The following is a 24,171-nucleotide window of genomic DNA, read 5'->3' on the forward strand; positions in this document are numbered from 1 at the left end:
AGAATACTATCCATTAGTATTGTCTAATACAGCTTTCTGTGATGATGGAAATGTTCTGTATCTGCTCTGTTTGTTATGGTAGCCACTAGTTACATGTGCCTGTTGAGCCCTTGAAATGTGTTGACTGAGGACCTGAATTTTAAATTCTATTTAAATATAATTAATCCAGAATTAAATTTAGTTAATCAAATGTAAAGTGTCTGCATGAAGCTAGTGGCTGCTGTATTAGTGCAGGTATGCACAATGCAGTGTTGCCGGCTTTTCTTAATAATTTGTTTTGACCACTTTTCTTTTGTTAGGTACCTGTAGAGTATTGTAATTTCTGATGAATTTATAAAGTTCCACTGCATTTATTTGAATACTTTTTACCACTGAAAATTTTATTTTCATGTTAATTTTTCAGTATAATAAAACTGTGCTTCACTGAATATCCTTAACCATATATCTCTGTACATTGACTTTTATGTTTAGGATACATTTCTAAAAATGAATTTGCTCAAAGTGGGTGCACATTTTTGAAACTGAGTACTCTTATCTTCCAGAGTGATTACACCGGCTTATCTTCCCAGCAGCATCTAATGTGTTCTTAACGATTAATGGGCAACTATGTACACGTTATTCTCTTCAGATTATCAGACTGTAATATTTTAGGAAATTGTTAACCAGGTGCTTTGTCAAGGAACATCCTGAGTTTGTTTCAATTTGCTTTCAGTTTACTTTACTTTATGACCTGACCATAGAACATGGTTAGAGAAGTTGTGGTAATCTTACACAGCATGCAACAGCAGCATCATGAATTTCAAATGTTAGGTTTTTAAGGCTTCTCTTCTGAATATTTCGACCATTGCATATTTATTTATTTAAAAAAATTTAAATTGAAGTAGAGTTGACATGCGTTGTTAGGTTGTTTTCAGGTGTTCAGTACGGTGATGTGACAAATCTATACGTAATGCGCTTTGCTCACCACAATATTTGCTGCCATTTGTCACCATACAATGCTATTACAATACCATTGACTATTTTTCCTCTGCTGTACCTTTTATTCTTGTTACTTATTCGTTCCATAACTGGAAGCCTGTATCTCCCATCCCCCTTTACCCATTTTGCTCACCCTCCCAATCCATCTCCCCTTTTGTTCTCTATATTTATAGGACTGTTTCTGGTTCTTGTTTTTTCATTTATTTTGTTTTTTAGATTCCATGAATAATTAAAGTCATGTGATATTTGTTTTTGTCTCACTTATTTCACTTAGCATAATGCCCTCTAGGTTCATCTATGTTGTCATAAATGGCAAGATCTTACTCTTTTTTATTATGCCTATTTAATTTTGAATTTTGAAGTTAGTAAGTAATGAATAGTGAAGGACTGTGAAAAGCCACACTATTATTCTGGGAGAGAACCATTTGGTGAATTTGAAAAACTCATAGAAAAAAATAAGAATTTAAGAATGATTTTTCAAATAACAAGCTCTACAAATATTAAGTCCAACTTATGTACATAATATGTATAGAAATATAGGCCTTGTCAGTCATACCAACACACAATTCCAGTTGCCATTAGTCACAGCATTATTTTATAGGAGACACAGTCATAGGAATTAAAATTACTCAAGAGCAAGTGGAAATGATTGCTTCAGAAACAAAAGACTTATTTACTTAGAATGAGCAAGCATGAGTTAGGGGGGCTAGAGGGAGAGGGAAAGAAGCAGACTCCCTGCTGAGCATGAAGGCCTGAGTGGGGCTTTATCTCATAACCCTGAGATTGACATGAGTGAAATCAAGAGCTGGGTGCCTAACCAGCTGAGCCACCCAGGTGTCCCTGGAATCAAATATCAAAAAAAAAAAAAAAAAATGTTTAGAGTTCTTGTTCTCTCTGTTTCTCCTATTTACCTTCAGGACTTAGACCAAATTTCAGTTCTTTTGTGTTTTCCTTGTGCAGCTTTATACATATATGTAGATTAATCAGTCATAGTATATTTATATTTACATGTATGTTTCTTCATCATTCACTTAATTTTTTGTGTCAAAGATACATTTTCTATTTTTTATTTATTTTATTTTAAAGAATTTATTCATTTATTTGACAGAGAGTGACACACCGAGAGTAGGAACTCAGGCAGGGGGAGCAGGAGAGGGAGAAGCAGGCTTTCTGCTGAGCAGAGAGCCCGATGTAGGGCTCGATCCCAGAACCCTGAGATCATGACCTGAGCTGAAGGCAGATGCTTAATGACTGAGCCACCCAGGCATCCCAAAGATACATTTCTATTTTATTTTATAATTTTTTTATTTTTATTTTTTTAAAGATTTTATTTGTTTATTTGACAGACAGAGATCACAAATAGGCAGAGAGGCAGGCAGAGAGAGAGGAGGAAGCAGGCCTCCAGCTGAGCAGAGAACCCGATGTGGGGCTCGATCCCACGACCTGGGATCATGACCTGAGCCGAAGGCAGAGGCTTTAACCCACTGAGCCACCCAGGCGCCCCCAAAGATACATTTTTTAAAAAAAGATTTTATTTTATTTTTTTCTTTTTGAGAGAGAGACTGCAAGCTGGTGGAGGAGCAGAGGGCAAGAGAGAGAATCTTAAGCATGCTCCATGCCAAGCACAGAGCCTGACACAAGGCTCAGTCTCACGACCTTGAGATTGTGATCTGAGTTGAAATCAAGAATTGGTCATGTAACCAACTAAGTTACCCCGGTGCCCCTAAATATTTTATTTTTAAGTACTCTCTACACCCAATATGTGGCTGAACCCACAACGCTGAGATGAAGAATCCCATGCTCCTCTTACTGAGCCAGCCAGGTGCTCCCAAAGATACATTTTTTTCTTAACGTTTACTTTGAAGATTCGTTTATTTATTTGAGAGAAAGAGAGCATGTGTGCACACATGCACACATCATGTGGGGAGGGACAGAGGGAGAGAGGGAGAGGGAGAGAATCCTCAAGCAGACTTCTTGCTGAGTGGGAAACCCAACCTGGGGCTCAGTCTCACAACCCTGAGATCATGACCTGAGCTGAAATCAAGATTCGTAGGCTTAAGGAACTGAGCCAGGCAGGTGCCCCACCAAAGATACATGTTTTAAAAAAATCTTTATTTTGCCAGTGTCTAACAAACACACAGTGGATACTTGAGAAATGTTAGTTGAGTAAGTTGAAGTGCAGGAAAAAATTTAAACCTGGAACTTATATATAGGATACCATTTTGAGTGTTTTTTCCCCCTGGTGTGACCACTGGGTACTAACACCTGATGAAGGTTTGAAAACAAGTTAAGCCCCAAAGTTAGTTTTGCTTCTGAGTTCAGTTATACATATTATAAATAAAATATTAGCAGATAGAATCAGCAATATGATAAAATGATAAATAAAAGTGATAAATAAAAATGATACTCTGATCAGAAGGGGTTTATTCCAGGAATGGCAGAATGACTCATACATAGTTATAGTTTGTATTAGGTAAAAGGAAAAGAGAACCTTGTGGTATTTGATGGCTGTCTCAAAGATATTAGATAAAATGTTACAGATATTTTCATTGAAAATGGAACAAAATGAAATAAAAATAAGGATTGAATGTTACTTTTATGGTAAGATTTAAACAAATAATAACATAATAAATGTATATTATAAACATACTTGAGGGACGCCTGAGTGGCTTAGTTGGTTAAGCAGCTGCCTTCGGCTCAGGTCATGATCCCAGCGTCCTGGGATCAAGTCCCATATCAGGCTCCTTGCTCCGCAGGGAGCCTGCTTCTCCCTCTGACTCTGCCTTCCACTCTGTCTGCCTGTGCTCACTCTTGCTCGCACTCTCTCTCTGACAAATAAATAAATAAATAAAATCTTTAAAACATACTTGAAACTAATAGCTAGCATCCAGCTTACTGTGACATACTAGAAATGCCCATTGAAGTTAGAAAGTGGTCAGAGATGGTTGTGTTTGTTCATCAGTATTTAACATTATTTTGGAAGTGTTAGGTGGTGCAATTAGATAAGAAAATGGAATAAATAATATCAATAATGGTAATGGAAAGGAAATGGCTAAATTTTCATTACAGTATCGATGGGAATAGTAATATAAAGATGTTACTTTACCCTAAATCTGTAAATTCAATGTAATCACAATGGGAATGATTTTGAAAGATGCCCTACAGATGTAGTTTATTTGCAAGAACAGTGCAGGAACACTTGCTTAAACAGATCATGATGCATGTATTTGAAACCCTGTGTTATTAAAATGTGTGGTATTAGCATAGCAATAGATAGCTAAATCAATGAAACAATAGAATTTAGAAATAATGTAGTTTTCAGTACATGATGGATGTTTTGAAATAGTGGCCATTAATTTGGAAAACAATTACATCATGATATCAAATTCTGGATGAAATAAAGAGCTACTTTTTTTTTTTTAAATAAAAATACTAGAAGAAAATATAAGTAAAAAATTTTTAATATAATCTTGAGATAGGAAAGAATCTTTCATTGCCATAGCAGAAACCTTAAAGAATTAAATTTGTGTAAACTAGAAAATACAGTTAACAAAATTTAAAATGATAATTTGGGGTAAAGCTTTGTAATATATGGCTAGACTAATACATAAAGATTGCTTCTAAAACAATAAGAGGCTAAAGGCCCTTGGTACCACCTTTCCTTTCTCATTTATTCTGTTGAGCTTCTGATATGTATTAGATCCTGGGATAGTCATGGGGTATCCATTTTTCACGTCAGCATATGTGGTCTTGGCCCTCCTAGAATTTAGAAATCTGATGGGCAACAGTAAACTGATAATTACAAGATAAATTACATGACTGGGTGGTGTCTAATTATGTTGGGGGAGGGGATTTCTGTAAACAGGATAAGCATCTTTTTAAAAAAATTTTATTTATTTTTTTAAAAGATTTTGTTTATTTATTTGACAGACAGATTACATGTAGGCAGAGAGGCAGGCAGAGAGAGAGGAGGAAGCAGGCTCCCTGCTGAGCAGAGTGCCTGATGCGGGGCTCGATCCCAGGACCCTGAGATCATGACCTGAGCCAAAGGCAGAGGCTTAACCCACTGAGCCACCCAGGCACCCCAGGATAAGCATCTTTGAGGAGGTGCCCCTTAAGGGAGATCTGAAGAAAGATCAGGAGAAAATCTTACTGAGCATTTGGATAAAATCATTTCCTGAAGAAAGGTTAACAGTTTCAAAAGGCCTGATGGGAAGGAATTTTGAGGGAACAAGATGGCTAGAAGGCAAAATAAATTGTTTAAGGTGAAGGCTGGCATCAGATGACAGGTTGAAGAGGTAGCTAGGGCCAAATACATTCCTTTCATTCATCAGATATTTACTGGGCACTAACCTTGTGCAAAGCAGGGAAATAGCAATGAGCAAAACATATCCTAGAAGACAAAGTACTTGGCTTTATGATCCTTGCAGGAAATGCAGTTGTTACATTCAAAGTGCAAGAAGAGTCCATTCCAATGTTTAATCAAGGGAATGTTAAGATCTGGTCTGCTTGGCACCTGGGTGGCTTAGTTGTTAAGCGTCTGCCTTTGGCTCAGGTCATGATTTCAGGGTCTTGGGATCAAGCCCCACATCGGGCTCTCTGCTCAGCGGGAAGCCTGCTTCTCCTTCTCCCACTCCCCCTGCTTGTGTTCCCTCTCTCACTGTATCTCTCTGTCAAATAAAATCTTAAAAAAAAAAAAAAAGAAGATCTGGTTTGCCTTTTAGAATTTACTCTGGTTGTGCATGGGGCAGGGAAGTCTAATAAAGAACTTAACAGCTCTAATATGGGTTAGGTGAGTGGCAACTTGAAATGGCCATTGCATGTTCTATTACTAGTGGATTAAGAAAGTCAAAAGAATTGTGAGTTGGCAACACCAGGATATCCATAGGTTTTGTTATTTATTGGACTTTGTCCATCTTTAAAAAAAATTAATATTTCATCAATTCTAAGACTCACGGTTTTTCATACTTTAATAATATTGAATTGAGTTAAATCTTACCCTTGATGGTGTCTTACAGTCTGTCCGCGAGGCAGTACTCATGCTGGATTTGTTTGCCTGTTCATTATTCACAGTCATACCTGTTCCTTTTGTAACCACTTTAGTTGAGGGTGTGAGCATTGTTGGTATTTCACATGTTAACTTTAATTGTTGATCTATATGTCATCGGTAATATTACGTGGAGAATTGGCATTGAAAACAAAGTTACTGGCAAGGGGAAAGCTATAAAAATAGTTCAAAATGATATATAGTTAATCTTTGGAAAAAGTAAAAGAACTCTTACAGTCAGTATAAAATACAAATTTTGAATGATAAAGCTTTGTGTCATAATTTATTTGGAGGCATTTCCTCCCTTTCTTTCCATTACATAAAACAGTGGTATGTACTACAATGAATGGCATCTTAAATTTGATGAAGTACTATAACATTAAAATGCCATTCATATCCAGTAGCATTTGTGATTAGTTTTCCATTTTGTTTATAAAAATGATCCTGTAGATAAGAGGTAAATAATTCTCCTAAATAAAAGCCAAAGAAGAAAAAAAAATTAAATTAAGCATCATATTTTTTTGTACTGAAATTACATTTTTATGGGCATTTATTATTAGATCTTATATTGTTTCCTGTAATACTTTTCCTTTGATTGATAGAAAAATGAAGACATTTATTGAACAAATGTTGAACCACAGGACTTGTCTTGGGGATTTGGGCATACAGAGTTTTAACAAGCTTTATTGGTAATTGAGTTATATACTAAAGTGTGAGACCCAAGTTTGGGTTCTTAGTCTTTTGGCAGAACATAGCTAAGTTGGCTATGGAATTTTTTGGCTCTTCATTCCATATGCATACCAAACATTATCTTTAGGCCAAATAAATATTTCATACCTATATATGCTCTGAATTTTAGAAATGTAGATGCTGTTGTGGTAAATAAAATATAAATTTGTTTTAAAACATTATTATATTCATGCTAGTTTTTGTATTTGTAATATTTCAATCAACAAACCTTGTTAGCATGTTGGGATTTACAGAAATGTTTGAGCTTAAAAGTACTAATATTTGACCAGGTTCTAGGCTAGGAATTCTGAATTTAACTGGTATATCTGAAAAATGCCTGTTTTTGCCATTAGCAGTTTTAAGGTAGAAATAGAGAAGATATGAGGGGAAAAAAAATAAGAGAAAAAGTAGAAACAGTAAACGAAACATAGGAAGAATTTTAAAAATTTAAAAAAGAATTAAAAAATAAAAAAATTAGAAGAATTAAAAAGAATTAAATTTAAAAAAAGAATAAAAAAACGTCAAGTTTGCTGCTTTGTGAGTGATTTTGGAAAATATGGATAGTTGCATACCTTAATCAACTTATTCCTCCCCTTTTCCTTGTGTCATTTATGCCCATTTCAAAATTTGACAAGAAGATCAGATTCTCTCAGAGTAATGCCATTATTAGAGGTGGTAAAGGGTTAAGGTCTAATGGTTTCTGACACAGAGAACCAGGAGGATTCTTTCTGCTTATTCTCCACATCTTCTTTATTCCTGTCTCCTCTGTTTTGAGTATAGTAAACCCAGAACTTGTGTGGGGGATTGAATCTGTGAAGGGATCTCACAAGCAATCTGGAACTTCTACCCCCCCCCCTTTTTTTTTTAAGATTTTATTATTATTTTTTTTATTTGACAGATAGAGATCACAAGTAGGCAGAGAGGCAGGCAGAGAGAGAGGGAGGAGGAAGCAGGCTCCCTGCTGAGCAGAGAGCCTGATGCTGGTCTCGATCCCAGGACCCTGGGATCATGACCCGAGCCGAAGGCAGAGGCTTTAACCCACTGAGCCACCCAGGCGCCCCTGGAACTTCTACCCTTGAACCAAGGGTGCTGGGGTCTGAAACCTGAAACTTGAAAAAAAAGAAATTTCAGATATAAGTACTACTTTTCATTCATAAATACTCCTTTCTCTCAGTTGTATAAGTAAAAGTTGACTTACTTTTTAAAAGAAACTACTAAAAAGAGAAAAATATGAGAATTCCTAACTTGCTTGTTTTTTAACTCGAACTCTTCATTATACCTTGGTAAATTAATGGCAGAAAAAGAACACCTTTTCTGTTGTCTACCATAGTTGACAGTATAACAAGATCCAGATAATCCTAACTATACGTTAATTGTTTTTGAAAGAAAAATTTCAAGCCAAAGGAGTGAAATAGGACTAGCAAAAAAAAAAGAAAAAAGAAAAAATTCTAGTTCCTATATTTATTTGAACAGTACATTCATTTCTATTTCCAGTCTTTTCTCTTTATTTAACTAACAGGGGATGAGTCAGAGGCTTGATGTACTCAGTGGGAAAGGGGAGTTTATCAGCTCACCGACTGGAAGATATGTTCATAGTGAGTTTTAATGTGCAGGCCTTTGAATGGAAATTTGTTACAAGTGATAGGTTTAGAAGTGTCTTAATGGTAAAACTTTGTGTTTTCGAGTGATTTAAAATGCATCCTAGTTCCTTAGCAAAGGAGGATTTTTTTTGTTCAGATGGATTTCTGTTTTCTGTTTTGCTTATTTGCTTATTAGCATTTAAAATAAAATTATTATCATTTAACCTTAAGACATTTGGAAATCTACCTTAGTTGGAACGTGGTAGTAGGAAAGAAGTCAGATAAAATTAGTTCACTATCTGAATTGTGAGGTATTTCAACAAAGGCAGTTTTAATATTTTCAAGTTGTTACAGAAATACCAAATGAAAAATGTAAAGTATATGTTATAGAATTTTATTAATAGATGAAGATAATTTACAGTTAGCAGGATTCATTTTTATTTATACTTTTTAAAGGTTTACACTCATTTTATTGAATAATATTATTAAATATCTGCTCTGTGCCCAGTTGATCATCTTGCTTACAGTGTGGAGAATAGATAAAATGTGGACAAACTGGAGGCTCAGAGGAAGCGGATGAGTTTGCTGTTTTAATGTAACTGAGAGATTGTTGTCGCCTGAACTAATGTGTTTGAGATTTTGTCCTGGATTAGTGTGTTCTGGATTTTACTCTCTTCTTAATGAAGTGTTTTGCCTTGTGAAAATTAATTGTGGATTGGCTTGATCTTTAGAAGATTTACTTTTAAATGCTGTTAGGGCTGACATAGATAGCCTTTCCTCTTTCAGGCCTAAATTAGCTTTACTGCTAAGACTTCGCCTTTCTTTTTTTTTTTTTAAGATTTTATTTATTTATTTGACGGAGATCACAAGTAGGCAGAGGCAGGCAGAGAGAAAGAGAGGGAAGCAGGCTTGCTGCTGAGCAGAGAGTGGGATGCGGGACTTGATCCCAGGACTCTTGAAATCATGACCTGAGCTGAAGGCAGCGGTCCAACCCACTTAGCCACCCAGGCACCCACACTTGGCCTTTCTGGTGTCTCTACGAAAAGCTTCTGATGTTCTCCTTACTTTGGCCATTTGTAACTAGAATTTTCCCCAGCCCCATGTGAGTTCAGGTAGTTGCTCAACTCATAGCTCTCTGGTAGTTGTTCTGTCGCTAGTAATTGTTCTTTGTCTGACATTGTGGAGTCTTGCCTTGTTGCACATACACTTAGTGTTTGGCCAGAGAACAATGAGACTCAGGGGGACCTGTGTCAGGTTAGATATTGCTGCTTTTATGGCTAGCTTCCTTCTCTGTGATATTCTGCTCTGCAGAATTTCCACTGTCTTAGGAGTCTTTTCTTTGATCTGTCTTCTGAGTTGTGTATGACTTGTTTTCTGTATGGGCTTCCTCTCCTTGTTTCTCATACTGAATAGCAAGCCTGGGCCATCGATATTTGTTTCTTTTCTTTCAAAGGATCATAGACCTATGCGCTTGTTTTCCAATGTCTGAAAAGTTACTTTGTGCATTTTATCTAATTTTAAAATAGCTCACAACAGGAGGGCCAGTCTTCTATCCACTATAGTTAGATCATGTTGATTTTGTAGAGAGTGAAAAGTAAATGGGAACTTCATTGAAGGAATCAGAGAAGACTAAACTGTTTAATTTGTTGATGCTCTATGGAGATTACCCTGTTGCTCTCGAGAATGGACAGAGGAAGTAGAAGAAAACTAATGGTTGTCATAGTAATCTAGGGTTCAGCTGAACTGGAAATGGAGTGAAGTAGAATAATTCAAGATATAAATTGAAGATGGAACAATCCCTGCCTTCTGTTTGAATTGGTTGTGGGAAATGAAGATCTGGGAAGAATGAGACACTGGTGTTTAGCTGTGCCACTGGGAGGATAGTGCCCTTTAATGAGTGGAGAAGACTTAATCTCTCATCACACTTATCAGATGAGGGCTAGATTAAGGAAGAGAAAAATCAAGAGTTTAGTGAGGGACAATGTAAATTACCTATTAGACATCTAAACAGAGATATTAAATGGGAAATTCGATAAATGAGTCTGAAATCAGAGCAGAGGGCCTAGGAGTTCACTAGTGTTTCAGTTGAATTTTAAGCAATGTTATGCATTAGAGAGTTTAGATGGAAAAAAGAAGAGGGTTTAGTACTTGTAACCTGGTCACTATAGTACTTAGGGGTCTAATTTAGAAGGAAGAACCTGCTAAAGAAATAGAAGGAGCACATGGAGAGAAAAGAAGAGTAGGAGAGTCCGGTATCATAATAGTCAAGAGGAAATGTGTATATAGGAGGGAGTGGCCCACTGCTTTGAATGCCTCTGAGAGTTCTAGGAAGATGAGGACAGAAAGGTGTCCACTAGATTTGGCACCCTGGAATTCACTGGTGATGGTGGATGAATTGTTTGAATGGAGAGGTAGAGAAAGAAATAATTAAAATAATTAAAGCAACAGTCTTCCAGTGTGCTACTAGGGAGATCAACTTTGGAAGACTGTTGGTATCATCCAGGCAGAATCTCTAGAAGGGCTGGAGAGACTGGGTGCAGAAGTTATATAGCCAAAACAGTCTCCAGTCCATCATGTTCCTTTATGGGTTTGGTGAAGACAGGGCTGCTCTTGGTGCAAGGCGCAGACACGCAGCTTATTTGGCTGCCCCACTGACACTGCTCACTATCTTTAGAGCCTCTTTCATTCCTGGGACTGGGAGCGTGAGGTCGCTGCTCCTTCTGCCACTCATTGTCAGAGTTGTCACTGTTCATGTCCCCAAGTCTTCTGTTTAAAAGATTCTGATTAAAAAGAAGTGATGTATGTGTCTGGGAGATTAGGTCTTGTGTCTGGACTTTAACTGCAAGAAAGGCTGGGGAAAAAAAGTATGTGACATTTTTAGCTTTTAATGTGGAAGGAAGACTATTTTAAAATGTGGAATCCCCAAACATAAAAGGGAGATTAGATACCATGGCATGAAAGAGTGATAGATGTCCACTACAAGGTTAGATAAATAGCTTTTCCAGGTTATCCAGGGAAAGGTAAGACCGTTGACTTTTGAACAATGAGTAGGTTGGGAGTTGACCCTTGTGTAGAAAATCCTCATAGAATGAATGTCTTACTCCCTGGAATTAACAAATAATAAGCTACTGTTGACTGCAAGCCTTACTGATAACATAAATGGTTGATTTTACATATAGTTTGTATGTTATATGTATTATTTACTGTATTCTTCAGGTGAGCTAGAGAAAAGAAAATGTTATTAAAAAATCAGAGGAAAAAAAAACAAAAACAAATCAGAGAAAACACATTTACAGTATTGTATTATATTTATTAAAAAAAATACATGTAAGGGTGCCTAGGTGGCTCAATCGGTTAAGCGTCTGCCTTTGGCTCAGGTCATGGTCCTGGATCCTGGCATGGAGGCCTGCATTGGGCTCCTACTCAGTGGGGATTCTCCTTCTCCTGCTCCGTCTGCCCTTCCCTCTGCTCATGCTCTCTCTGTCCCTCTAATAAATATAAATAATAAAATCTTAAAAAAAAAAGAAAAAATAATACATGTATAAGTGGACCAGAACAGTTCAAACCCATGTTGTTTAGGAGTCAACTGTAGTTGAATCTGTGGGATTGGGGAAGGGCTACTTTGTATGGTTGGTGTGCATGTTGTTCAACCAAACAAGGGCTTCCTGCTGATGGAACAGGTGGGGCCTAAAACTCTACCAGTGTTTCATGGTGAGTGTTTCATCTACTCCAGAGGGTTTGCTTTTTTTCTAATTCATTTTAAGTTTCTCTGTGGGCTAGTGGTGTTCCTGGAGTGGGGCTATAGAACAGTTCCAGGGATGGAATTTAGAAAATGTCTGTGCTTAGGGGAAAGGACAGAGAAGAAGCCTTCAGAGCTGGGATAGTCTTTAATAGAAGGCAGTCGATAATTTTATAGCTGTTCCTCCCTTAACTCTCTCTATGGTTTAAAAAAAAAAAAAGGCTATTACATGGAGTTCAGAAAGGATGTGGACTGATGACAAAAGCTATAGATTTAGGAACAAGGAGGTCCTTTATTTGATATGGTAGAGAGAGTCGTCCAGTAGAGAGGTGAAGAAGAAAACTAGCTGATAATTTATTCATTTTTTCAGTCTTTTCTTCATCTAACAAAAGAAGAATGGGTATGAAGGAGAAATAATTTTTAATGATTGCTTACATGTCACACAGTGTCTGAGGACAGTTTTGCTCTGAAGGAGTTTACAGTCTGGTATGTTAGAGAAGATTATTCCAAATACAATGTAGTAAGTGTTAGAGGAGGGCTATGTAGAAGTTAGAGGGGGTGTATGTGATTTAGCACAGGAATAGAAAGGAGTTCAAAGATTTCCTCTTCAAAGAGCCAATTCTTGAAAGTTTGGTAGCTTTGTTATTCATTCACTCATCATTCATTCATATGTTGTTAGAAGATATATGCTCTGGGAGAAGGAAGAGTAGAGTAAGGGGTTCTTTTTTTGTCAGTTTGAAGTTTTAAAATAAGGAATGTTGTGCTGACATTAAATGTTAATTTTTAATGAAAAATGTCAAACCTATACTTATAACTTAGATATACCAACTACCAAAGTTTTGCGACACTTGCTGCATGTGTCCTATTTTTTTCCTTTTCTTTCTTTTTTCACCAAAGATTTTAAAACAAATTTTCAACACGATGTGATTTACCTCTACAGAGTTTACTATACATCTCTAAAATATATGAACATTTTCTTGTATAACCACAGTGTGATTATCACAACTCATAAACCTAATAATCTAGAGAAGACATTTGAGTCGACTTGAAGGAGACAAAGTCCTCCCCATGAGCTGATGAAAGAGAGTTTAGGTAACGGGAACATCTCGTGTAAAAGTCCTAAGGAATGGGAGAATGCCTAGCATATTTGAGGAACAGCAAGGAGTCCATTGTGGCTGAAGCCTGGTGACAGAGAAGAGTGGTGAGAGATGAGGTCTTGTAGGCACTGAAGGGACTTTGACTCTGTTTTGAGTCAGATAGGGAACCATGACAAGAATTTTGAGTAGGGGAGACAAGATTAAATTGAATAGGGGAGACAAGATTAAATTGAGTAGAGGAGACAAGATTAAATTCATGCTTAAAGGTCACTGTGAGTGCTCTGTCGTAGACTGTAGGGGGGCAAGACAAAGGGTGGGGACCCTAATTAGGAGCTTGTTATTGTGTTTAAAAGATACATACAGATGTATATGTATATATGTGTGCGTACACACACACACACACACACACTCACTCTCTTTCTCTCTCTCTCTTTTTTTTTTTTGAGAAAGTGGGAGGGAGAGAGGGAAAGAGAGAGAGAGAGCAAGAACGAACGTGCTGGGGGAGGGACAGAGAGAGAGTCCAAGTAGACTCTGCTGAGTGTGGAGCCTGATGACGGGGATCCATCCCATGACTCTGAGATCATGTCCTGAGCCAAAACCAAGAGTTGGATGCTTAACCAACTGTACCACCTAGGTGCCCCTAAAAGATATATTTTTGTTGGTGGCTTATTCCAGATGGTAACAGTAGAGATGGCAAGAAGTGCTTGCATTTTGGATAGGTTTTGAAGGTAGAGTTTACTGGATTTCTTGATTGACTGACTATAGCTCGAAAGCAAAAGGAAGGCATTAAAGACTCAGGTGTTTCACCTGAATGACTGAAAGGATGGAGCAGGCTTTAAGAACACCTGGAGTTAGGGAGAAAGTAGCAGAAAGAGTGTTATCTATTAATAGTGGTCTGCACTATAGTTTCAGCAGCCAAGTGGTAAATGTGGATATTCAAAAGTTACTGGTTTTTAAATGCTGACTATTTATAATTTAGAACTTTTGTCAGTTCAGTTGTACTGCTCTTTCAGGAAGAGGTAACTCTGCGAAGTGTACCGTTCTGTTTTCTGTTTTCTCTCAAACCATTCTTCCTGGCCAGGCAGGAATGAATAAATTAGGTGAAAGGTATAATTAAAGTATTATACATTCCTTTCATTATGGTTGAGTATAGTTCAGATGGAAAGTATTCATCTGTGTATTCTCTGGGATCACTGAACTTGATCTTAGCCAAAAGGCCGAGAAGCAGTTCTCTCTGGGATTATTAGAAGCTTTGCCAGGGTACTTTGGAAATGTTGACTGGTTAAGTCGGAGGCATTCACGAAATCTGACAGGAAATAGCCTGAGGTGGTCTGATAACTTTCTTGTGACCCTTGAAGACCCTGATTATGATATTACTACCATTGCTTCCTTTCTTCCTGATTCTGAGATCACTAAAATTTAGATGAAAAAGAATAGTTACGTTTTTATGACATTTTATTAACACGAACAATCTTACCTTCTTTTTTCTTTCTACTTGTCACCCTGCTAGAGAGAGATTTTCATCCCAGATAGCCAGGTTGTTACTCGGGAGTAGGTGCTGTAGAAAGGATGTGATTAACACAAATGCTTTTAGTAGCTTTGTGCAGTGCAGACTAATGTCTGCTTTTATTTCTCCTTTTAAAAAGGAAATATTTCTGATCTCCCTTTGGACTGTGTGTGGAGTTCTGATTTATAGGTCTTAGAGTCATGTGGAAAATTGACACTGCTCTGGGATTGCATTGTAGTTTCCATCTGTTGTACTGATTTCACCTGTGTGACTAATTTTAAATAACTAGGTGTTCACTGACAGGGACTCATATGCCTGTATGTGTGACCCTTATACTCCTTTAGCCTGAATGCAACCTGTGGTTCTCTGATCTACTGGGGAAGGTTTGGTAGACAGGAATCTGAGTGTCTTGTAAGGCTGGGGTAGTCATTTTTTTTACACAGTTATTCCCTCTCGCCATCCTTCTCTGCTCTCCCTTTAGGAAAAAAAACAAGAGTGAAAAGGAGGACACTTACTCTCATTTTTACTTCTCTGGTACAGGAGATGCATCGGAGATTTGAGAATGCTCCTGACTCTGCCAAAACAAAAGCCCTGCAAACTGTTATTGAAATGAAGGTAAGTAAGAGTCTGCAAAGAATCTTGTGAGTCACTTTATACTTTTAAGTGATTGTACATTTTCCTGTGTGAGTTTTAAAAAATCGTATATAATAATATTTCACTTTTTTTATTTTTTATTTTTTTTATTTCACCTATTTTGTAGATTGAGAAGACATAGTAAGATGATGAAAATGACACTTAAAAAGAACTTCAGTTTTATTCACTTTTAGTTATAGAGAACTCAAATGGGACCAAAAAGGCTTGTCCAGAATTTCTTTTAAACAGCTGTGCTTAAAACTTTTGATCTCAGGACCCCCTTTTCTCTTAAAATGACAGACTCATTCATTGGTTTTTAGAAAATGCCTGCCTAATACTAAGTCTAGTAACCATAGTTAGTTAGTTGTTCTTTCAAGTAAAAGTGATGTTACATGAAAAAATTACCTAATGCAGCAAAGAGGCAAACAAGTGCTGTTCCTAAGGAACAACTTTTGTACTTCAGTGGGCAGAAATGCCTAGCTCCTTCCCATTTCATCACAGAGAATATTAAAAAAATGTGTTCTGAAGGATTGTGATTAATTAGAAGTAATAATTTTTACTGCTTCATTAGGGACATTCTCAAGGGAAGCAGTCTTCCAAAACTTTTATTTCTAGGGGCGCCTGGCTAGCTCAGTTGGCAGAGCATGTGACTCTTTAGATACTTTTTTTTTTTAAGATTTTATTTTATTTTTTTTATTTATTTGAGAGAGAGAGACAGTGAGAGAGAGAATGAGCGAGGAGAAGGTCAGAGAGCAAAGCAGACTCCCCATGGAGCTGGGAGCCTGATGTGGGACTCGATCCCGGGACTCCAGGATCACGCCCTGAGCCGGAGGCAGTCGTTCAACCAACTGCGCCACCCAGGCGTCCCGAGCATGTGACTCTTGACCATTGGGGTCAGTGTGACCTCGGGGTCACATTGGGCCTAGAGCTTATTTATTTATTTATTTATTTTTAAATTTCTCATATTTCTTTCTTTTTTTTCTGTGAGTGTCTGATGCTGAAAAGTGCGATGACTGCTGGTGTGGTTTGGTGCTACTGCCTGTTGTCCTAAGACACTAGCAGTTTTTTTCCCCACTATTGCTTGTATATTTTTAGTGCAAATGTTAACATAGTGGAGAAGGCAAATAAAGTCATAGTATTATTATGAAAATGGCTTTGACTATGTAGACTTCTTGAAAAGGTCTTGGGGGATCCAGAATTTAGACCGTGAACCATACTTTGAAAAACTCTGCCTTAAGTTAATGAATAGTTAGAAGTCTTTGAGCTCTGTATTATATTAAGAGCTTGCCTTCCAGATTCCTTGGTTTCAAAATTTGGCTTTACTTGAATCAGTTACATGATCACAAAGTAAGTTACCTAACCTCCCTATACCTCAATTTCTTCATTGATAGAAGGAGGTAATAAGAGTGCTATCCCATAGGTTGTTTTGAGGTTTAAATTAGGTATAGCAAGTAAAACACTTTGAACAGTACCTGGCATGTCACAAACTGTTAGCTGCTGCTATTATTACTTTTATGAACATCGTATTCTTTGTTCCAAAAGCTGAAAGACTCATAGATAAGGATCTCTCTGTCTTTCTCTTTTTTTTAGCTTCTTCATATTCCTGAAAAAGATTGACACTTTTTACTTTGTGAGCTTTTATTTAATATTTGGTAATATAACAAGAATATTTAGTTATTGGTATATGGTTTTCTGTAAATAGAGGCTTCTCAAATATAGTTTTAAGAACTTTTCTCTGAATTTAAATGATTTCCTGTTAAAATTTTGTGTATATCTTTATTTCCAGTGGGGAAAGGATTTATTAAACAAATTCTGAATTAGTAGAATTCTGGGCTGTTTGTAGTTAGTTTACAGTCTTGAACATAATCCTGCAAAGAGCCTTAAAAAGTTTCATTGTATGTTCACATTTCCCACAAATCTCTTTGTGTATTTTATTTCCTGAGCCCTGTTTAAATCTAAGAATAAAACTAATACCTGTTTCCAAACAGGTGAATGTACCTGTTTCCAAAATATGTTACTCACCTTTTGATAGAATAGGGAAATATAGGGGGCACCTGGGTGGCTCAGTGGGTTGAAGCCTCTGCCTTTGGCTCAGGTCATGATCCCAGGGTCCTGGAATCAAGCCCCGCATGCGGCTCTCTGCTCAGCGGGAAGCCTGCTTCTCCCTCTCTCTGTCTGCCTCTCTGTCTACTTGTGATTTCTGTCTGTCAAATAAACAGATAAAATATTAAAAAAAAGAATAGGGAAATATAATAGTATTAATTGGTAGTGGCTTTACTTTAACTTGTGTTAACCTTTAGCCATTTGGTTAAGAAGCAAGAGATTCTGAGATTCTGGTGGCCCAGCTGGGTCAGGTGGATGCTTTGCTGAAATCACAACTGCAGGTATAGCATGAACTTGAGAGAATTATGAAGGTCTAGAATAGTCTTGGGGGGAAGAGGAAAGGAAGATGGTTGATAGACCATAAAAAAGCCCAACTGTCTTCAAGGTGATGTAATTTTCTTTTCTCTTCCCTCTGCCTTTTCTTCCTGTTCTTCCTCCCTTCTCTTGCCTTCTTCCCCCTCCCATCTTCTCCCTCTCCACTCCAAGGGGGCTTTCTTCTTCTCTAATTTTTTTTTCTTTTTTCCTTTAGCAGTGGAGGAACAGGTAAGAATTACTGTGCTGCTCTAGGTGAGAGTTTTGTCAGGTAGATAATGGCAGAATTATTGGGATGCATATGAATTGAGGATCATGGTGAGAGAGTTTGTATAATCAGGAAAAGAATGTAGTGTGGATAGGAAGAAAGAGAATTCAGAATGGACTGACAGGTTGGGAGAAAATGTGACAGGGAATGTCTGTGAGGTTTACGAATAGCAAATAGAAAGTGATGGTGCCACAGGCCTGGGGAGAGAGTCCTGGTTTTAGGATCCAGAGTTTAGTCCTGTCGAGTGGGTAGTGAAGTGGACTGGTAGATGAGGTCATTGGAATTAAGGACATCATGGAGTTAGGACATTGAAATCCCAGGATGATGGCAGGAGTAGTATTTGAAGGGAAGATTGATTGTGAGTCAGGAGCCAAAGACGTTTTCAAATGGCCGGGAGTGATTGGGAAGTCCCTAGATGGCAGCAGTGAGGAGGGTAAAGTGAAAAGGAGTGTGTGCTGTAAATAAAGGGAGGCAACACTTTTCCCCCTGCTCTTTTCTGGTACTGGAGGGTTAGTAACCTTCATCGGGGATAATGCAGGGAAAGTATATCCTTTGTGAAAGCCAAAAGGTTTACCTTTTGGTGAGGAGAAAATTGTGGGGGAAAAAAGGTGAGGATTTGAGAAATTTTGCAAGGAACAGGGGATTCCAGTAGGCTCATTGGAAATGGCTGATTAATGATGGGAGACCCAGGGCTGGGGGAAGTACAGAATAGTAAGATGATAAATAATTTATTTACTTAGTTATTATACATTCTAGGAGAAGGAAACTTGGTTGGAAGGGCTGTCCTCACATAAACTCAGTCTGGTTGAGTTGTGGTAGAACAAGTTGAGCATATCAGACCTTGTTTTTCTGCCTGATTTCAGTGAGTAGTCTGGCAGGTCTCTTATCTGGGCAGTCAGTGGCTGCCTCAGGACTTTCAGAGTTATAGTTTGGTCCTTTTTGGGGAGAAGCTTTTATGGGACATGATTTGGTAGTGAGGGTGCTGATTGCGTTAAGAACTGCCTCTGTATTTGTGTTGGAGTTCGGGGAGAAGATTGATAATGTTTCTTGGGGCGTTGTGGGGACTTTGTAGAGTTAGAGGCTGTCTACGTGATGTGCAGAGCTTGAGTTCATAGCTGGACGCAATTTTGTGTTGTGTGGAGTACCAGTTGTGGAGTACCAGTGGTGCTAGAAATGCAGTCCCTCTTGGCATTGGCCCCTTTTTATCCACCCACCACCCCCAACTAATGTCAGAGGTCAGCTACATTTCATTGGCAGGTTAGTCCCATGCATATGCCTGGTATTTTAGCTATTCTTAAGGAATTACATCCTGGTATTTCCAGGAAGCTATATAGTGATCTTGAAGGTAAATTTTCAGATAGTACAATGAAAACAGTTTACAGGCATACCTCGGTTTATTGTGATTCACTTTATTGTGTTTTGCAGATACTGTCTTTTTTTTTTTTTTTAACAAGTTAAGGTTTGTAGCAACCTTGTGTCAGACAGGTCTTTTTTTAAAAAATTTAAAAAAATTATTTTTATTTTGTTATTAACATATAAAGTATTATTAGCCCCGGGGTACAGGTCTGTGAATCACCAGGTTTACACACTTCATAGCACTCACCATAGCACATATCTTCCCCAATGTCCATAACCCCACCACCCTCTCCCTACCCGCCTCCCCCTGGAAACCCTCAGTTTGTTTTGTGAGATTAGCAGTCTCTTATGGTTTGTCTCCCTCCTGATCCCATCTTGTTTCATTTATTCTTTTCCTACCCTTCCCAACCCCTCCACACTGCATCTCAACGTCCTCATATCAGGGAGATCATATGATAATTCAGACAGGTCTTTGGGTACTATTTTTCCAACACCATTTGCTCACTTCATGTCTCCGTGTCACAAGTTAGAAATTTTCTCAGTATTTCAGACTTTTTCATCATTATTATATTTGTTGTGGTGATCCGTGATCAGTGATCTTTGGTGTTGCTATCGTAATTGTTTTGAGACACCACAAACTGTGCCTATGTAAGATGGCAAACTTGATAAATATGTGTGATCTGCCTGCTTCACTGACCTGCCATTCCCTTGTAACTCTCCTTTTCCTCAGGCCTCCCTATTCCCTGAGACACAACAATATTAAATTAGGCCAATTAATAACCCTACAATGATCTCTATATGTTTAGGTGAGAAGAGTAACATATCTCTCACTTCAAATCAAAAGCTAGAAATGATTAAGCTTAGTGAGGAAGACAGGTCCAAAGCTGAGGCCTCTTAACACCAAATAGCCAAACTGTGAAGGCAAAGGAAACGTTCTTAAAGGAAATTAGTAGTGGCTACTCTAGTGAAGACATGAATGGTAAGACAGCGAAACAGTCTTATTGCTCATATGAAGAAAGTTTTAGTGGTCTGGATTGAAGATCAAACCAACCACAATGTTCCCTTAAGCCAAAGCCTAATCCAAGGAAGGCTCTAGGTCTCTCAATTCTGTGAAGGCTGAAAGAGGTGAGGAAGCTGCAGAAGAAATGTTTGAAGCCAGTAGAGATTGGTTCATGAGGTTTAAGGAAAGAAGCCACTCCATGACATTAAAGTGCAAGGTAAAACAGCAGGTATGGAGGGAGAAGCTGTAGCAGGTTACCCAGAAGACCTCATAAGATCACTTATGAAGGTGGCTCCACTAAACAACAGATTTTCAGTGTAGATGAGACAGTTTTCTGTTGGAAGAAGATGCCATCCAAGACTTTCATAGCTGGAGGAGAAGTCAGTGCCTGTCTTCAGAGCTTCTTGTGAGGGGCTAATGCAGTAGTTACTTTAAGTTGAAGCCAGTGCTCATTTACCATTCCAAAAATCCTGGAGCTTTAAGAATTATGCTGAGTCTGCTTTGCCTTTGCTCTGTAAAAGCCTAGATGGCAGTGCATCTATTTGCAACATTACTGAATATTTTAAGCCCACTGTTGGGGCCTACTACAGAGAAAAAGAGTTTCTTTTCAAAATATGGCTGTTCATGGACAATGCACCTGCTCACGGAAGGGCTCTGATGGAGATGTACAAAGAGATTATTGTTGTTTTCATGCCTACTAACAAAACATTTATTCTGCAACCCATGGATCAGGGAGTCATTTGATTTCCAGGTATTATTATTTAAGAAATGCATTCGTAAGGCTATAGCTGCCATAAAGAGTGATTCTTCTGAAGGATCTGGGCCAAGTAAATAAAAAACCTTCTGGAAAGGATTCACCATTCCAGATTCCTGTAAGAACATTTGTGATTCATGGGAAGAGGTAAAAATATCAACCTGAATAGGAGTTTGGAAGAAGTTGACTCCAACCTTCCTGGATGACATTGAGGGGTTCAGGACTTCACTGGAGGAAGAGCTGCAGATGTGGCAGAAATAGCAAGAGAACTAGAATTAGAAGTGGAGCCTGAAGGTGTTGAATCTTATGCTAAAACTTGAACAGATGAGGAGTTGCTTCTTATGTATGAGCAAAAAAAAGTCGTTTCTCAAGATCGAATCTACTCTTGGTAAAGATGCCATGAAATGCAACCAAGGATTTAGAATACTATAGAATGTTTGTTGATAAAGCGGCAGCAGGGTGTGAGAGGATTGACTGTAGTTTTGAAAGTTCTGTGGGTAAAATGCTGTCGGATAGTATCATCTGCTATAGAGAAATTGTTCATGAAAGGAAAAGTTAATTGATGTAGCAGACTTGTTGCCTTATTTTAAGAATTTGCCACAGTTGCCCCAAATTCAGCCACCACCACCACCCCCCTGACCAGTCAGTACCTATCAACATGTAGGTGAGTCCCTGCACCAGCAAGAAAATTATGACTCACTGAAAGCTCGTATAATATTTTTTAACAATAAATTATTTTTAAGTTAAGGTATGTATATTTTTTCCCATAATGCTATTATATTCTTAATAGACTATAGTATAAACATACATACCTTTTATATGCAGTGGGAAACCAAAAAATTTATTTGACTTTCTTTATTGTGATATTTACTTGGCTGCAGTGGTCTGGAGCTGAGCCCATGATATCTTTAAGTTATGGTTGTATTTATTCTTTATGGGCCAGGAGATTAAGTGTGTCCCACTGTTTGTGTGTGTGTGTGTTTTTAGGCTGTGGTAGAAATGGGATGCACCCACTTATTTTAAACATGTAATTCAGAATTTAGGTTTGTTGTATCTCTTGATTGCATTACTTCGGTGCATTTAATTTTGAAATACATCTACGTTTAACTTGAGTAGATTTGTAAAAGAAAATTTTGCTGTGATATTTTTAAAGGTAACACAGGACAAGTAGTATATCCCCCTTCTCTCCCCTGAATCTAAATATTGCTAGTTGTACTTGTCTCGTGATAAATCCTTTAAAACTTTTATCTTCATGCTCTAAGATTTATGATAACAAAGAATATCAATCAGGGCGCCTGGGTGGCTCAGTGGGTTAAGCCGCTGCCTTCAGCTCAGGTCATGATCTCAGGGTCCTGGGATCGAGGCCCACATCGGGCTCTCTGCTCAGCAGGGAGCCTGCTTCCTCCTCTCTCTCTGCCTGCCTCTCTGCCTGCTTGTGATCTCGCTCTGTCAAATAAATAAATAAAAAATCTTTAAAAAAAAAAAAAAGAAATCTTTGAGGTAAAGTGCAAAAGGAAATAATTTCAAAATTCTTTCTAAAGGACTGGTTTCTCTGAAATTCCAAACAAAGTAAAACTATACTTAATTTATGATTCTACTTCTTTATTTGTTAGGTGAATGAAACATATACAACTTTAGCAAGTGTTCATTCTATGTAGGAATTTTTCTGTAATTGACATCTAATGTGATCTTTTTGCAATTGATAATTTCTAAAGTAAACTAGGGGATAAACTAGATAGTGTGACAAGCTAAACCCAGAAATTGAATGTAGAAGAATATTCTACTGAGAGGTGATATTTGTGGAGATGATTTATAAGGACAGTGATTTAAAAAAATTATTATAAAATACTTAAAATGTGTAGAAAACTAGAGAGAATAATATGATAAACTGTAATTATTAGCATAATCATCCCTTTGTTATTTTTACAATGAGATGCTATAAAATATTATTGCAAATATAGTTATACACATTATTGCATAAGTCTTTGAAACACTTTTACCTTCCTACTTCCTTTGGGAGGAGAAATAAACCTTTTAGGGGTCACAGAGTAGAATGATAGAGTAGCTAGGAATGGTTTTTCTGTTAATATTACAGAATTTTTCCCTAGAAATTTGTTGACCACAAAGAAACTGTTTTTTCTTTTTAAAGATTTTATTTATTTATTTGACACAGAGAGATCACAAGTAGGCAGAGAGGCAGGCAGAGAGAGGAGGAAGCAGGCTCCCTGCCGAGCGGAGAGCCTGATGTAGGACTCGATCCCAGCAACCTGAGATCATGACCCGAGCTGAAGGCAGAGGCTTAACCCACTGAGCCACCCAGGTGCCTGACCACAAAGAAACTTTAACTAGCTTTCCATTTCTTTTACTTTTTAAAGAAGATAATTCTCTCAACTTTAAGCAAAAGGGTATAGACTGGAGGAAGGGACAGAGGAAAAATCATATTCTAGATATGAACTCTCCTCCTTTCACCCAAGGAGCCATAAAGGATATAATTTAGAAGCAAGGCACCAAATGCTATCTTTATTTGTTTATCTTTATTAAATTCAGCATTGTAAAGACTTAGTTTTTCAACATCTCTCATTTGTTGTAAATACTTTAATGTCTAAATATTCCATTGTCTTCAGGATTCAAAAATTTCCTCTATGGAGCGTGGGCTCCGAGACTTGGAAGAGGAAATTCAGATGCTGAAATCAAATGGGGCCTTGAGTACGGAAGAACGGGAGGAAGAAATGAAACAAATGGAGGTCTATCGGAGCCATTCTAAATTTATGAAAAATAAGGTAATGGTGTGTGATACTATAGTTTTTAAAAGAGTTTTGAGAAATTGATGCATATTTCTATTTCCTGAGTGATGATGAAGAACTTCACATTGTTTTATCAGACTTCAGGGAAGGATAATTAGAATTCTTTCAAATGCAACTTTCCTAGAACTAAAATCAGAATTACAGATGATTGTTATTTCAAGTTTTCACTTAAAAGAAAATTATTCCTATGAGCCTGATATTTGTTGTCACAGTTTAAGATTTATATCTATCAGTACTTCTGAGATGATTTATTAGAATTCTTTT

The 24,171-nt window shown here is 37.5% G+C and overlaps 1 protein-coding gene across 11 annotated transcripts in view; it reads left to right on the plus strand.

Moving 5' to 3' along the window:
- The window catches only part of ERC1 (ELKS/RAB6-interacting/CAST family member 1), a 561,256-nt gene that overhangs the window by 100,762 nt on the left and 436,323 nt on the right, over nt 1–24,171 (plus strand). For all 11 annotated transcript variants that reach the window (XM_044228946.1, XM_044228950.1, XM_044228948.1 and 8 more), the window contains exons 4-5: nt 15,218–15,292; nt 23,728–23,883. In XM_044228946.1, the coding sequence (XP_044084881.1) occupies nt 15,218–15,292; nt 23,728–23,883 (231 nt within the window). The remainder of the gene's footprint in view (nt 1–15,217; nt 15,293–23,727; nt 23,884–24,171) is intronic.

This window comes from Neovison vison, chromosome 12, assembly GCF_020171115.1.
Source record: "Neovison vison isolate M4711 chromosome 12, ASM_NN_V1, whole genome shotgun sequence".
Taxonomy (NCBI): domain Eukaryota; kingdom Metazoa; phylum Chordata; class Mammalia; order Carnivora; family Mustelidae; genus Neogale; species Neogale vison.